General features: G+C 37.5%; 1 protein-coding gene across 1 annotated transcript; it reads right to left on the reverse strand.

The window, feature by feature from the left end:
- Nucleotides 1–321: 321 nt before the first annotated feature.
- Nucleotides 322–15,994, reverse strand: LOC306869289 (cilia- and flagella-associated protein 77). Its single transcript, XM_079415981.1, has 7 exons — nucleotides 15,841–15,994; nucleotides 15,590–15,670; nucleotides 9,106–9,205; nucleotides 7,313–7,541; nucleotides 3,281–3,386; nucleotides 3,085–3,186; nucleotides 322–530 (listed from the first exon to the last, which is right to left on the reverse strand). The coding sequence occupies exons 2-7, from the start codon at nucleotides 15,650–15,652 to the stop codon at nucleotides 408–410; spliced, it is 723 nt and encodes a 240-aa protein (XP_079272107.1). The 5' UTR covers nucleotides 15,653–15,670; nucleotides 15,841–15,994; the 3' UTR covers nucleotides 322–407.
- Nucleotides 15,995–16,717: the final 723 nt, after the last annotated feature.

Genomic DNA, 16,717 nt, shown 5'->3' on the forward strand with positions numbered 1-16,717 from the left:
CGAGCGCCATGTCGTTATTGGTTTAAGGGTGTTTTTGGGGGCTGATGATCACGTATGTGTTGTGGGAGGGAGAGAAAGATAGTCAACCCTCCCTCTTCTAAATAAATCGCAGACACGTAATACTGACATGTGGATCCTGCACAAGGTGCTAGATTTTACATTCACCACTTTATCATTCATCCACCAGTTTCCCTTTTAAACCAACATCTAAAGCAGGGTTTTTAAACTTGGACAGACTCAAAGACCCCCATTCCAACTCTCAGATGTCCCAGAGACCAATATGATATGATAATAAATAATAAGAAAAAAACAGAACAAATTACATCACATTTTTTTTATTGAGAGATTAATACTTAAAGATGAAGCCTGATTCACAGAGGCGCTGAGATCAAATCATTGTAGCTCTGTTAATTCACCGTATAAGTGCCTTGACCCAGAATCCCTCTCCTGCTTGCAGACTCTGAGTGGTGGGCGCTCATAGCTTTCTTCCGGGCTTCAGGATCTCGAAAGGTGTCCAGAGCTGGTCCCACCTACAGAATACAAAACAGTGTCCCATAAATCTTACACTGACTTTCAGCAGACTGGGATGCTATAATATATAATAATATAATATGTAGGAAAAAAAGAGTGTGTAATCTCATTGCATCTGATAAATCGTCCTAGAGTAGGAAAATAGATTTAGGCTTATTGCAGTTCAACACCAAAAACAAAAAGATATGAATGACAGAGGAAAGTAACATGGATGGCACTGTTGGAACATGGAAGACTTTCGGTTTTGATACACAAAAGTGCAGTCAGAATAGTCGAACATTAAAAAACATATCCCTGTAAAAGGCAGCAGAGACGCTTTGCCATGTTTTACTTCTGTAGCATCTAAGCTGGTACGTAAAAATGTATACTGACAGCTATTAAATAATGGAACTTGTTGGCACAGCACATTTATAATTTGAACAATGGCTCAAAACAGGCAGATATGTAAGAAAAATATGCATGAAAATTTCTATTTTATATGTTTACCATGTTTATGGCATGTTTCTGAACAGCAAAAACACGTTGAAACTTTATCGGTGTCACATCATGTTTTAAAAATATTTATTTGTTTATCTTTTTTCCTTTTTCTATTCTAAAAATCTGTTGCCTCCCACAAACACTTTTGACACCTCCAAACCTTTTTGAATTAAATAGGAGGAACACACGTCTCAAGAAAGGTGGAATGAAAGAGATGTAAAGGAAGGTGACAATACAAACAAACAAACAACAGGGATGAAGAAAATGAGTGTAGAATGAAGAAGAGAGTCAAGGATGCAAATGTCGAACCTGGTGCTATCAGGAAAGCTACTTGACAGGCTGTAATGAGCAGAGGTAAATCTTTTATAAGGTTAACGCTCCTCTCTCTCTCCATCAGCTGTCATACAAGAGAGAATTTAGCGCAGACGTGCAACCAAAATAACACTCTCCCTCCCTCATTAGAGCCGACTGAGGGTGGACGACAGGACAGGCAGCCACGGGGTGTGGTGTGTGTGTGTGTGTGTGTGTGTGTGTGGTTGGGGAGGGGGATGTAATTTGCAGAGGAAATTCAGACAGAGAGGAAAAATAGGATGGTGGAGGAGTGCATGGAAAGAGTTAAAAGGAAAAAAAAATAGCAGTATGGGATATCATTGTGTGAGAGAGAGCTTATATGCACCGTACAACAATAATATTCATGTTTAAACGTGCATGTGTCATGCAAATAAATATATCTCCATGTTGTTGTGTTTATGCTTTTTTGTGTTCCTATATTTGTGTGATACAAAAAAAGGTGAGGTACCCACTGGATCCTAAAATTAAATATTTAGGAGCGAAATTATTTTATATATATATATATATATAATTTAGCTAAAATCTTAAATTCTCAAAGCTTTTACATTTATCCTTTTACAACAGTCACTTCTGTGTAATAAGATGGCTTAAATACTGAATACATTTGTTCCAATTTGATGTTTTACAACAAATATCATTCTCAATAACCAATAATAGAACAACATTAATTTGGCCAACAAAACTCAGTTATGAATATATATTTATTTTTCAACACATTGTCAAATTAACGTCAATAAAAAGTGTCACAAATCTTAAGTTAATTACCTCCAGTTCATTTCAGATCTGACCCAAGTTCAAGTCTGTAGCCATTTCGTGAATCTTTTTGGCTGAATTATTAAAAAGAAATAATTTTTCATGAATCAGACACGAAGGATTGTGGTCTCACACTGTGTTTTTTGTTGTTGTGTGCAAGAATCAGCGACTCACGCTAGAACAAGATGATATCACATATGGACAAAACTTCCTCAACTGGGTTTTAAATCATTTTTAAAATGATTTAATATTTTTGTTGCATTTGCGACAATTTTTACTCACGGTCCGGAGCCCTGTGTAAATAAATAATGTTGCTAGTGCATATGTATTGTGGTGTTCCGTCAATGCTTGTAAAGGTGTGTTTGGATGTGTGTAAGGGCCATCATTAGCTCAGCAGGAGTCTGATTCCTTCATAATTGGAAGCATTGGGGATTGTCAATAGAGAATTGTCATGCACCGCTGACAGGTAGAGCTGTCAGGCTGGTAGTCTGCTTGTCAACGCAAAAGACCAATAAAAACAAAGCACTTTTGATTTACTTGGTGCTTTTGCATTAAGGCTAGCAGATGGACTAAAACTGAAGAGGTTAGTGTGCATGTGAACAATCGTAAGGGCTTGAGGCAGATATTGTTACTTTCAGCGTAGATTTTTCAGCAAGGCATCCTCATACTTCATGCTGTCACAACACACGCACACTCTCTCTCTCTCTCTCATGCATGTACATGTACATGTACACACACACACACACACACACACACACACACACAGTGCACTGATCCTGTCTATCCTTCCAGTGGGAGTCAATTAAACTACTGAATGAAAAAAATAATATAATATAAAATGCATATAGTTGCCACAAATATAATTATGTATTATTTAAAAAACAAGTAGACTAATTAGGTGTGGAAGAAAAATTAGCATGAACACTACAGAGTGAAAACGAAATAGTAGGCAGGCACTAGGGGAGTTTTCACCTGCTGGAAACGAGGCATTTTCCACATGGATGGGGCCTCAGGTAAGGGGCGACTCTTGCGGAGCATGGTTGTTCTTGTATCCTGTATACGTCCAAGCTGAGCCTGTGAAGGATTCAATAGACACTTACAGCTTAATCACTCTTCTCACAGAAGCGGAGGTTAATATTAAAGTCATACTGCGATATCTTCAACAGACCTTCTTATGCCGATGGGCCTGCAGGATTTTGTCCTTGGCCTGCTGCTCTTCCAGCCATTTTTGAGCATACTTATACTCCATGAGCTCTGAGATTGGGGTTGATGGTCTAAAATGGAACAAAACAGTTTTCTCAGGTTACCCAAATCTGAATATGAAGAATTCCGTGGTTTACACTTGTTTTGGTAGATAAAAGCATAATCAAATTAGACAATATATTTAAAAGGATTGTTCACAAAATCATTTACTCCCCTGTATGACTTTCTTTCTCCTCTGGAACATAAAATAAGATTTTTGTTTTCATATAGGCCTAATGGAAGTCAGTGGTAACCAAAACTGTTTGGTTTCCAACATTCTTTAAAATATCTTTTGTGTTCTACAGAAGAAAGCAAGTCATGCAGGTTTGGAATGACACGAGTTGAACTATAAAGTCTTTTAAGCCATGTTCAGTGTTTGGCATTGACAGTTGCATTTAATAACAGGTGTGACTCTAACGTTCACAGAACTCATTACATGCAGTATTCGAGTCGCTACTGTATGAACGAATAATCAATGTGATTATTGCTGCGCTAGCCGTGAATATCATCTGTAACCGCAGGTGACAAAACCGTGTATCAAAGATGGCGATGTTCATAACACTGGCATCGTAGTTGACGCGAAGCGAGTAGGCCTACCATCGAGGCCGAGTTCATCTGTCAAATCTTAATTATCTGAGTACAGATAATTGTACAGATAACAGTACAGACCACAAAACTGACGAGATTAGCGCGGATTGAAGATGGTGACTGAATCTAAAACCTTCAGATGGCACACATCTCCGTCTCTGTAAATTCATGAAAACAAAACACAACAACACACCATACTGTTCCATTCACACAGCAGCGGTTCGACAAAAATGGTTTGTGAGTCCAGAAAATGTACGAACGTGTTTAAGTTCGGTTACAGAATAGCCTACGGTTGTCACTCTCGTAAAGAAGCATTAGGTTATCTTTCTAATACAGGGCTGACCAGTGTTGGGCTAGTTACTCCAAAAATGTAATTTATTACTCATAGTTAGGCTACTCATTTCAAAAGTAGGCTGATAGCTAATATTAGGATACGTTACTAATTACTTTCTGGCTTAGTTACACTAGTTACATTACTTTTCTTTCACCCACAGAAGTTGTAATTGCATATCTTCCCCATAAAATTCTTCTAAAATGTTACTAAAAATATATTTCTGCCTCATCATTTCACCAAAATTCACATTGGATCGCAGTTAGAAGTTATTGCAAACACTCAATGGTGATTGATAGTAACCTTTAAGTCAAAGTGTTGTATTATTCTCATTAATTGTGTAGTTTGAAGCTAATTGTTGCTATAATATCTCTGTTACTCATATACAATTGTATTTCATGATGCATTTTATCAAAAGAAATCACAAAAGTTCATAAGAAAATACGGTTTCTAAAAATGTTTTTAATTCTAGTAATACAATTTATATTGGGATCAGAGGGATGTGGGTGGGCAAGCCATATAATGCAGAATAAAATAATGCCACAACTTACACATCAGTGTTCAGATCATTTTTTCTCCTGACAAAATCAATGTAATGACAATACCTTTCCATATTCCAAGCTTGCCTGCTGCACTGGTGACTTCATGTGCAAGTCATGAGAATTCTGAGAATAATTCTAGGAATTACTGGATTGGTGGATTTCAAATCACTAGGGCTTAAGGGATCAAAATAACTAAGTAACAAGCTGTTTTATGGATGGTAACTGTAATATTATTACTAAAATTGTATTAGAAATTAGTCACACTACTAGTTATTGCAAAAAAGTAATATTATTACTGTAACTAGTTACAACTCTGGGACTGATAATAACCATATTCTGCTGCTGTTTATATAATAACGTTCAGTATAGTAGGCCAGTGATAGCAAACTCATAATCATCAGTATATATATATATACCCTATGCCGCTATGCATATTCTATCTGGGCATTGTGATCAATGGCTCAACATCCTAATGAGTTTAAATAGGCAGCTAAGGGAGCCTCCCAATGAGGTTCTGGGTAGTGCAATGGAACGCCGAGCACTTCCATTTCACTGGCATTTGATCTTAGACCGCCTGGTGTAAAGTTGTGAAAACAAAACATTCTTATATCTCAAATAGATATCTCCAGATATATATCTCTTGTGTGCATGTGTGTGCTGTATTTATTGTGTGTGCATGGGAATAGTGACATTTTGTGCAAGGATCCTAGCACACCCTCATTAGGGCTTACCGTGGCATTGGCAAACAGCATTTGATGGATAGAGTGCAGGGCCAAACAAGTCCCTGTGGACCCCTGATCTTACCTCTCATTGCTTCAGACCTCCTTTCTCCTGACTGACTCTTGAAACACATTCTCACCTAGCACTTCTCACACTGGATGTATCAACATCAAGTGTGTGTGTCTGTGTGTGCGCGAAAGAGAGAAAGTCTGGACACAAAGCTGTGTTTTCAGTTAAATAATTCAGCTCCATTTCAACAGTATCAAGGCCCTAGAGGACGAGAACAAAAAAGAAAGCAGGCGGAAGGCAGAAGGAAGGAGTGAAGGGAGCTTGTGGCGCTGCGGACCGCTGTAATAATCTTACCTGTGCTCTCAGCAGAGTGCTCGTGTCATATCTCAGTGGGCACAGAGCTCAAAGATGAGTGCTCTCTCCCTTCCTTCTACCTCTTTCCCTCTGATTCTTATTGATATACAATTCTGTACCTCTATCACTTTCCTGCTCTTGCCTTTTGCCGCTTCCAGAAAAATAAAACACCCAAATCACTTTCTAAGTTGATCAACACCCATCCACCTCAGATTCCCACATAAGAATGGCGTACAGATTTGTAAATTGTTTTCTTGGACCTATTTACAGATCTGCTCCCTCAATATATCCAGGTGAGTAAAAGCAACTACATATTTTCCAGTTTACCGATTCAACTATACTGGGTTTGTGAGTTCCAAGCATGCATTGCAGCATTAATTAATTATGTTGTTCTTGTTGTAGGATTATTGTTTTGCAGTTTTTTTGTTGACTTTTTACATCTTTTATTTTTCATTCTCATCTGGAGTCTGTGTACAGCCTTTTTGCTTTGTAAAGTATGTGACAACAAAATGCTAGATCAATAATTTATTGTATTACTAAATGAACATTTGCTGAACAAGAAATTTATTGGCTGAATGACACATTTAGCATTTAGTAAATAAACAAATGTGAAATGACAAAAAATAGTCTGACTTAAGACAATAGCTGAGAGGACCAAAAAATCAAAACAATTCCTTTTTTACAGTACAGAACTGATTACTGGCTCATGAATATTAATTACAGAAATAATATTCACCCAGAAGTCCTAAATGATTTGCTGAAAGGCTGGGTGCTGGACATAATAGGATTTATTCAATCTAATACTGATACAACCATTTGACAGATGTTTCTTCAGATGCTTATTTACATGGCTGGCTTTTGGCTATAATTTTCAGCCAAGCAAAACAAAATTCTTAAAATATAATGATTATTTTCAAAATAACCCCCCCCCCCCCAATTATTATTATTAATTTAAAAAAAGGTTACTGTTAAATATATAAATGCAATGCTACTGAATATGTTTATGAAAACTTTTATTGACATTTTCTTTTAGACAAAGCTTTGTGGCAGACTATAAAATTGTTCCTGTGCGGTGCCAAGTGTTTTTGGATGTTTTGATTCACTGCCTATATCTGACATGAGGGTGTGTATATGTGGGTGGGAGATGTAAACAGACAGTGGGAAAGAGACAAAGCCGAGGCAGAGGGGGGTATCATTAAAATGCATATCAGTATGTAGAGATTTATAAATGGTTTCTTCCTCTTTATAAAAATGTATTAGTGAGTTTTTAAATAATGTAGTAACACCCTTTTCTTTGAAAATATAAATTATTGTTTTCACTAAAAATAATGATTTGCTTTCTTCTGATTCCTCTCAGCAAGCTTTGATTGAGATTAGACTGAGACTATAATGGTAAACACACCTATACACTCACCTGTTAGTAATTCCAAACGAAGCATCTGGTGGTATGCGATCTGGGGCAGACCTGCGAAACCCCTCTCTGGCTAACGGTTGGCGCCGAATGTCATGGGTGGCGCGGTACTGATGCAGCTCTTTAGCAGTAACCAAGCCTGACTTGACCCCTTCTCTGTTAAGGGCGATAAAATCCCTCTGAGCCTCCCTGTTTCTGGTAGACATAGTGTGAGTGTGCCAGCTGGAGATAGCTAAAAAATGAAAGAGAGAGAGAGAACTGATATATAGACTTAATTCAGCACACAAAATTCCTTTGATGAGAAGGATTACAAGGCACTGCAAGTTTTTCTAATCAGTATTTTCGTCATGTATGACCCTGGACCACAACACTAGTCTTAAGTCGCTGGGGTATATTTGTAGCAATAGCCAAAAATACATTGTATGGGTCAAAATGATCGATTTTTCTTTTATGCCAAAAATCATTAGGACATTAAGTAAAGATCATGTTCCATGAAGATATTTTGTAAATTTACTACTGTAAATATATCAAAACTTAATTTTTGATTAGTAATATGCATTGCTAAGAACTTAATTTGGACAACTTTAAAGGTGATTTTCTCAGTATTTAGATTTTTTTTGCACCCTCAGATTCCAGATTTTCAAATAGTCGTATCTCAGCCAAATATTGTCCAATCCTAACAAACCATACGTCAATGGAAAGCTTATTTATCCAGCATTCAGATAATGTATAAATCTCAATTTTGAAAAATTGACACTTAAGACTGGTTTTGTGGTCCAGGGTCACATATCTGAAACTGAACGCAATTAAATGTATGCGTAAAACAAGAAAATCAATTTGCCAACAGGGTTAGAAAAACTTAATTCAGGAAATATTGTCTGATATCATTTTGCTTTTAAAGTACATTTATCTTGTTATTTTCACTTAAAAATACTATTTTTCTTGCAATGTGGCAGCTTTGGACACTGAGAATGCAATACACACTGGTTTTATAGGTCTAAATAAGTCATAACTTCTGGAGACTTCTTAGACAAATAACACTATGAACAAACATCACTATACTGTTAAAAGTTAAATTAACTTAAAAGTGGTAACAAAAAAATTATTTTTTTCAAATAAATGACATATACTTCTACCTTGTTCTGAATGCTTAAGTTAGAAATATTATCAGTACTCAAACTATTAGATACAGCCATAGACAGATAAGCAGTTTGAGGCAGCGAAAACCCAAAACTGTTCAATGGCTTTGGTGACTGGCAGCTCTCCTTTATGACACCGGCAAAATAAAAGCAGGCATGGGCTCCTGCAAGGCTCTGGCTGACATGTTCAGAACCAAGTAGAGATCAGTTTTGGGTGTTTCCTGCAATAATTGTTACATAAGGATTTGTGATGAGTAAGCTTAGATAAGCATGACAGGGTAACCTCAGCCTAGAACTGCATCATTGGTTATGGGACTGTATAAGGGCTTGACACTTGCAGTCACTGCCTGTCGTCCGTTGGAAGTGCATAATTAAAGTGTGAGACGGGGAGCCAGTGCATAAGTCAGGCACAGTTTAGTATGCTAACAGGAGCGCACTGACAGCACAGGCTAAGCGCCTGAGGGGACACTTACTCAAGAAAACGCACTGTGACATCATTCTGTGACAAGAGTTGAGGGGGAACGGGAATGGTGTCTCATAAACAAAAGGCTTTGAGTTAGTGTAGATGGAGCTTTATAATGACTGAATCATAATGATGAGGTTTCGAATGTAAAGCCAACAGTGGTACAGTTTTAAAGGCAAATATTTGCCACTTACCCTCTGGCACTCCTCCATCCTGAATTGTGGTCGCTGTCCCAAAAACAAAGTCAGGCCCCGGATAGGACAAACCTCTTGACTTGGTCTTTCCAAGAGCTGGCTATAGAGAGAACACAATAATGAGATTATAAGGACACTATTTCATGAAATATTTGTATTTATTACATTTTAAAAATATCATGCAGATGTAGACAGACTTCAATTCTAAATTTAAATTTCATTTTTTATTTTAAGTACATTTTAATAATTATTTGTTACTAAATATGTATATATTTGTAAATAATAATTATTTTAGTAATTGTTTTTATCTAAATATTTATCTCATTTTCTCTCTAAAGGCTGTTTATGTCTATTTTCTGACAGAACAACAGCTCTTATTTTTCAAGACCCTTTTTTTTCTGAACCTGAACACTGTCAATCAAACTGTCAATCAACCTCAATTACATCACCACAATAAAGGCCCTGTTAAACTGAAGAATTTAACGGCGTAAGACAATGCATGCATCACAATGTCAAAGTTTTATGGACCTCTAGAGTGGCGGCTGATTTCTTGATTGACAGGCAGTTTTCCGACCTACACCTTCAAACCCTGGCACACAAAAGCATCTGATTGTGTCTATTAATAAAATCATAATTATGCACAAACTTATTACCATAAAAAATGCCGCAAAAGAAGCCCAAATGACTGTGGTGTCTGGCAGCACAGTAAAATGAATTCCCATTGAACGTTGATGTGAGTGATCTTGATGGCTGATTTCTTCAGTCAGGACTGAATTACTAGCACAATGTAGTCCAGTCAGATCATGTAGAGTATGATTTATGTCTCCAGAGTCATAACTGTAAGATGATTGACAGCTAAAAAGTTGAAAAAGGCAACACTTATCCTACCATGTGTGTGTAGGGGGGGTTGTTTGGGAGGGGGGTATTTACCCCCTATCATAATCTACCCAGAGAGAAGCTCTCATGGGGCAAAAGAAAAGCCCACTATTTTTCTCTGAGCTCTGTTAAACAGCTGAAAGCGTTGTTTTAAGAGCAGCTTAGCTGCGAAAAGGTGGAAAATTGAGAATCAAACCACGGCAAAGGTGACAACCGGATGTATCAAAAGTGATCTGTGGAATATGGTGCCTGAGCACTCCAGAAGCACAAATCTTTGATGTTTGATGGAACATGAGGCAGGTGTGCTCATGTGTCAGTCACAGAGTTACATTCATGTCGGCGGTTCTCCTCACGATGCCGTATGCAATTTTTGGAGGGAGAAAAGAATCAACGCAGTGAGCCTATCGTCATCTCTGGAGATCTCTGTGTTTGCTGTGCTCTAAAGACTTAATTCTTGGTTAAAAACCCTCAATCCTTCATTATTCTGAGCTTTGAATAGTCTACATTGAAAAATGGATTTGAAAGATATTTGTCACTGGACCCCCACCAATCATGCTGGGCAAGTAAAGCCCTCCAAAAACCAAACTCGACTGCCAAACTTGGCCCTTTTTGATGATGAATTCCTAAGCACGGCCAAACTGAGATAACCTAAATCTTTCTTGGCCTTTTTAACTCACAAGACACCAAACCTCTAGTTAACATGTCTGCTGAAACGTATCAAACGCTTCTTAAAAGCACCAATCTTTTCAGCAAGTGCCACCAGGCTTCTCAGCCAACCCTTTAATCCCCTTCGCAATTTTAATCTGCAGATTGTTTTGAGGAGAACACTTAGAGATGCCTGACGGAACGTGTTGACCACTGGCGTAAAACGGCTAATCAGACCCCTCAAAACATTATTGGGCCTTTCATTCGCAATAAAAGGGCTGAAAGAGAAGAGGACAACAGAAAAGGCAAGTCGGGCGAAGGATTATGTTAAGCAAAAGCTCCTTTTATATTGTCATTTACTGGTGATCTGTCTCTATATTGTGTTTTTATTAACCAGGCATGGACCTGCTGAAAGAGCCAGAGGCCGGCATGAGAATAGGGCCGCTTCAGGAGAGGCTACACGAGGGTCAGCGGGAGCAGATTATTCGCACAGGCTAAAAGAAACAGAGAACAGGGGGACATAATCATCTCTTACTAAGGAGACCCCTTCAGTCTATTCAGGTCCCTGTGCTTTAATTTCACCATCCTTTTGTGTTCTCTTGCTCATGTGTGCTTTTAGGATTTGGCTTGAGCTGCTGAGATTAGTTTAGTGCTGACCCTGTGAGTCCATCACTGCACTTTTCAGTCCCGTTGCCGGTCCTGTTTGAACCCTTGGACAAATTGTTTTTTGTTTTTTTTCTCAGTTGTTGCGAGTACCATGTGGTATTTGTCTTTTTTTCCCCTTGATCTCATCCAGACATCGTTCCTGACAGCCTTGCTACTAGATTTACACACATTTTGGAGGAAGCTTCTGGATAAAACTGGTCTGCTCCTCCTGTCCAGGACCTAGTAGGTTTATTTGGTCCCTGTGGAACTGGTTTAATCTTGTCAGGCAGCGGCATGAAGAACTGCGAGCCAGGCCTGATCATCTCATCTCATCAGTGCTGACAGACAGCTTCTCCGTCAGACTTACAAATAAAAGTGCCCATGATGACGATTAGAGGATAACGACAGTAATGCTCACCGAACTGTCTCCACTAATTATTATCCAACTCTTCCAACTCGGTTCAGCGCCATCTGGTGCCTGATTACAGGACAGCAGGCACATTGGTTTAAAAATAATCTCTTCATCTCAACTAAAGTAAATGGAGGGAATGAATGGAGAGAAAGCGGAAGTGGGGAAGCACAAAAAAGAATCTGTATCTTTGTCACAGTGTTATCTGATACAATTCATGGAGAGATTTCAAATATATACACTGTTATAAAGAAGCAGACGATGAAAACATGCTCCATACTCATAATTTCGACCTCACTGCTGTATGCAGTAGAAGGCAATCCAGAAAATGCCAACATGTTTAAGTCAGCTAAAAAATAAATTTATTAATAAGGATTAAGTCAAAAATGCTGAGGGGACAGAAAGTGGAATCATAACCCTAACTTTCTCATCAGATCACAGCTTTTCTCTTCTCTAGCTAAATCCGTCAACTCTAAATTAATATCAGCCAACTTCTAAAATCCCCAGAATGTCAATGCGCGCATATGTGCAATGCAAACATACACACACATTCATCTCATCTCCTCTATAGTCTGGCTGGTTATTAAGATGCTAACTCTCTTTATGTGTGGCAAATCCTGAAGCTTTGGGTATAATTGATGAGGCATTTCCATAAAGAGGGTCAGCTAATTGGGAGCATGTGTCTGGGCAAGCTTGTGCTACCCTTCTTCAATACAGATGAGTGTTATCCTACTGCTTAAGATGTATGTATGCTTAAGTATGTATGTGTGGGTGTCTTTAATAAAAAAAATTTGGATCACAAGCTGCGTTTAAACCATGTTAATAAGCGGTATAGAAAGTAGTTCAAGAGTGCAAAAATTGTTTTGAAAGAAATGAATACCTTTATTCAGAGATGCATTCAATTAATCGAAAATACATTAATAATGTTAAAAAGATTTCTATATCAAATAAATGCTGTTCTTTTCAACTTTCTATTCATTAAAGAATCCTCTAAGAAACATATCATGGTTTCCACAAAGTATTGAAGCAGCTGTTCTCAACATGAAATGTTTCTTGAGCACCAGATCTACTGAAAATTCAGCTTTACCATGACAGAAATAAAATACTATTATAATTTTTATTTTAAATTGTAATGATAGTTCACAGCTGATAGTGGCCCCTCAGACTACATAAATAGTTAGCACTACAACTGAACACGGACAAGAATGATACATCTGTTTCCATTCTCTTAATCCATAAATGAATGCATACGGCCCTTGTTATGACAGACTACATATGCCAAAGGTTTTTTTTACTTATCTCATTTACATGTATCTATTATGCAAGCAGTTTACAGTTATGTATTGGGTTCATGCTTATGTATCTGTCTCTCTGTGCTTTTGTCTACAGCAGTCCCAGCTGGATCCCATTAATAATAAGGCCCTGTGTTGCTACAGAGACCGTGTGGAAGCTAAAGCACCTTGCAGAAGTTATAGTGAGGCACTATGCGTGGGCCTAACTGTAGATGCCTATGTACAACTGAGGTGGGTGAAGGTCAAGGTCTGGGCCAGTTCTTTTGCAATTCAAATAAATTCCAGAGGTCAATTAAAGTCACCAGGCAACTGTATGAAATTTTAGCTTAATTTGCCAACTCTCAAACTCTGATATTGCTTTTTAAAGCACCCAGAGCCTTCAAAAGATATATTTTTTTATTTTTACAGATTTAAGTTAAATTCATGCAAAAACAGCTTTAGGCCAGACCACATATATATAATAAATTTGTGCTGCAGGAAAGTATCGGCTACAGTACAGATTTGCTTAAGAATGAACCGCAGATTGCCGTGTGTCTAGCATTAGCTACACAGGCTGAATGAAGCGAATGGTAATGAGTGGGAAGAGGGAACTGTGAATGGGGCCCAGCCAGCCTGCTGCACAGCAGGGCTCTCTCAGACACCAGAGAACAACAAAAGCCCCAAATCTGCTCCCCTGATCTCTAATTTACTGGTCATCAGGGAATACAGGCATGAAAACAGGATTTATTGGCCATGCCTCATCAAAAAGGAATTAACAAGAGGAGAGGAGAGGCCTTTTTGTACTTTTCTCACTATCAACTTTTTGGTCAGAAACACAGAAAACTGCACATTGGGTGCTCGCTTCAAGATGCAGACTAATTCCTCTCCTTTTCACTTTGAGGCCTATTAGCACATTACTAAGATATATGTCCCTTTTCCCCACGGGACAGCCATACATCAGCCCTGCGTAAGCAGAGAAAACTTCGGCGATGATGAACTGCTGCGCAGGCCGACAAGAGTGCTCAGCACAAGGGACTTGCTGCAGTTGGCCTATTTCTTAATGAATATGAGCCTTTCACGGGTCTCCCTTTACATTGCAAGCGAGCAAAGACAGACTCCGCTGATTGAAGAAGGTTGAATGTTCGAACCTACAGCTCTCAAAACTAGATGTGCAATAGGGAAGAAATAGAGCAACATCAGGCAACGCCACAAGAACAAAAGCTTAAATCCTCACAGATGACTCTGTCATTGTTCCAGCGCATTGCCAAAACCTGTAGCTATGACTGCTCACAATGAAAAAGAATGAGAAATCCTTGATCTCATGGGACTATGGGAACATGCACGCAGTTCATTATCATAGTCATTTAAATACAGTAATCCTATTTTCTGCATCAGTCAAAAGGGGCATATCAAATAACCCTAGAGAACATTAGAAAGAAAGGAGGGGCGAAAGCAAGCAAAGGTCTAACAGAGGCATCTTATCCCACCAGGGATGGCCAGGATGATTGGATGAGTGTGAAAAGAGAGAAAGGCCATGGAAGCGAAAGAAAAGGAGAAACATTGAGAATTGTGCAGGTTCCTTTCATTCTTCCTTCTGCTCCAATGGTAGACTTGATGAGGTTGAAATGAAGCAGAATTAGATGAAAGATACGCTGGAAGTACTTAGAGATTCAAGACTTGCGCTGGGTTTCACAAAGAGGGCTAACTACAGGAAAGCAGAGAAAAAAATGTGATCGGCACCAAACAAATCTCAGTACCGCACTCTCTTAAAAATAAAAGTAGGCCTACTTTGCTGTAATCTGTGTTTCTAAGAAGAACCCCTAACATCCATAGAACCTTGCAACTGCACTAAAAGTTCTTTGTAGTGGAAAAACGAATAAAAATTAATCACTGAAAGTTCTCCTGTGGCATCATTGTGAAAACACCCTTTTGGATCATTTACAGTTTGACACTATTAACGTGCACAATTCCTTTATTCAAACATTCAGAAGAAATCATTTGTTGGTTACAAAAACATATTCATTGGAACATTGAATCCCATGGAGACGCAAATCTTTTTCACAGTTATTGTTGTTTTTTTTTTTTGAATGAATTAATGAAAAATAAATTAAACTTTAATATTCAATACACATACTTATAAAAAAAGCGAGAATTCACAGACCATTAACAGCCTTCTGAGCATAACTTAATGCGTTTACAACAAAGTATGAAGGTTTAAAAATAAAACAGACTAAACCAGGGTGGGTTACATTTTCTGGGAGTGTATCTTTTAAAAAAAAACTCTTGGTTTACGCTTCAGCTTATTAATATTAGTGTTAAGTGACTTGCACGATGTGTGTGAGAGTGCTGAGAAGTCATAGTCAGATTTATTCAGAGACTAACTCTGCCATCTAGTGCTCATTTTAGTTATGACGTTATTTTGTTGTGCTTTTCGAAACAAAAAGGTGAACATTTCACCATTTGCTTGTGAAACACAGCAGGAATTTATACATTAAGACTAATTATTTGTTTGTTTATTATATATATGCGAGAATAAAGCATTCATACATGGTGCTATGCAGATAAATACGTTTACAAAGTTGCCTTTCCTAGTAACTTACTATTCAAAGCCATTCTTAATATTAATATCAGTCCTGACCTTAATTAAGAGAGGACGATGCAGCATGGACTCTCTCACCACACCAACACGAGGACTTTCCATTTCTGACTCCTTCAATCCCTAGTGCAAAATAAAAGTATTATAGAGGATTATAAGATATTATGATTTGACAAAGTCAAAATAACAATTACTACATGTCGATTGCACATTGTCGAAAACAATATTGTCGAACCAACTATGACTTTTCTTTGGCATATTTTCGAGTTATTTTTTGAAAGACGATTTCCAACCTGTAGGGCGAGATGACAGCTTGAAAAACACGGTCCCCGGGTGATTTTGTGGATAAACAAATCTTGGTGAATGTAGTAACTGCAGTTCAAAAGCACTAAAATACACCGATATATTTCAGTGATTTCACAGGCCGTGTTTCTTGTTGTCTTGCGTTGTCATGGAGATGGGACGCTTCCGTAAGCACGAGTATTGCGATGTTTCTATTGAAGATTGTGATTATTTTTAAATGTATTCATTTAATACTTAAACTTATAATGAGATATATTTTATTCTAAAAGTAAAAAAAAATAAAAATCATATTCAATATATTCAACATTTCAAAGTCACCGGTTCATGATCGTCACTCCAGCACGATAGAGGGAAGCATTGTACAACAGATGCAACAAAAGAGAAAGCGTACATAGAATATAAACTTTTTTTAAAATTTTATTATTAATTAATTTTTGTATTGCTTAAACATACAAAAACACCAATTAACAACATTCTTAATACAATTTAAAAAAGTACAAATAGCAGCATAACAAAAAATACAGATAAACAAAATAAACATAACAGGAAAACCAACAAAGAAAAAAAAAAAAAAAATACAGAAAAATAAATAATACAGTAATATAATACAAGGGGCTTAATCATCAAAAAACACCTTCAAAATGCTACATAGTCTTCAAGGATTTGAAGAAAATCATAGAATCTTGCTGGAAAAGTAATAAAGTGGGAGGGTTATTAAAGAATCTATGAATTTATGAATGAAGTAATTGGCCAAAATCAAAATATTATTAACCAAAAATTCAACATCACAATTCCGACAAAAGGACAAATATTTCACAGTTTTAAAATCAAAGTCAGGGGTATTACATACTTCAAGCTCAACCACAT

The sequence above is a fragment of the Barbus barbus genome (genome assembly GCF_936440315.1).
Source record: "Barbus barbus genome assembly, chromosome: 5".
In the NCBI taxonomy this organism is placed as follows: Eukaryota; Metazoa; Chordata; class Actinopteri; order Cypriniformes; family Cyprinidae; genus Barbus; species Barbus barbus.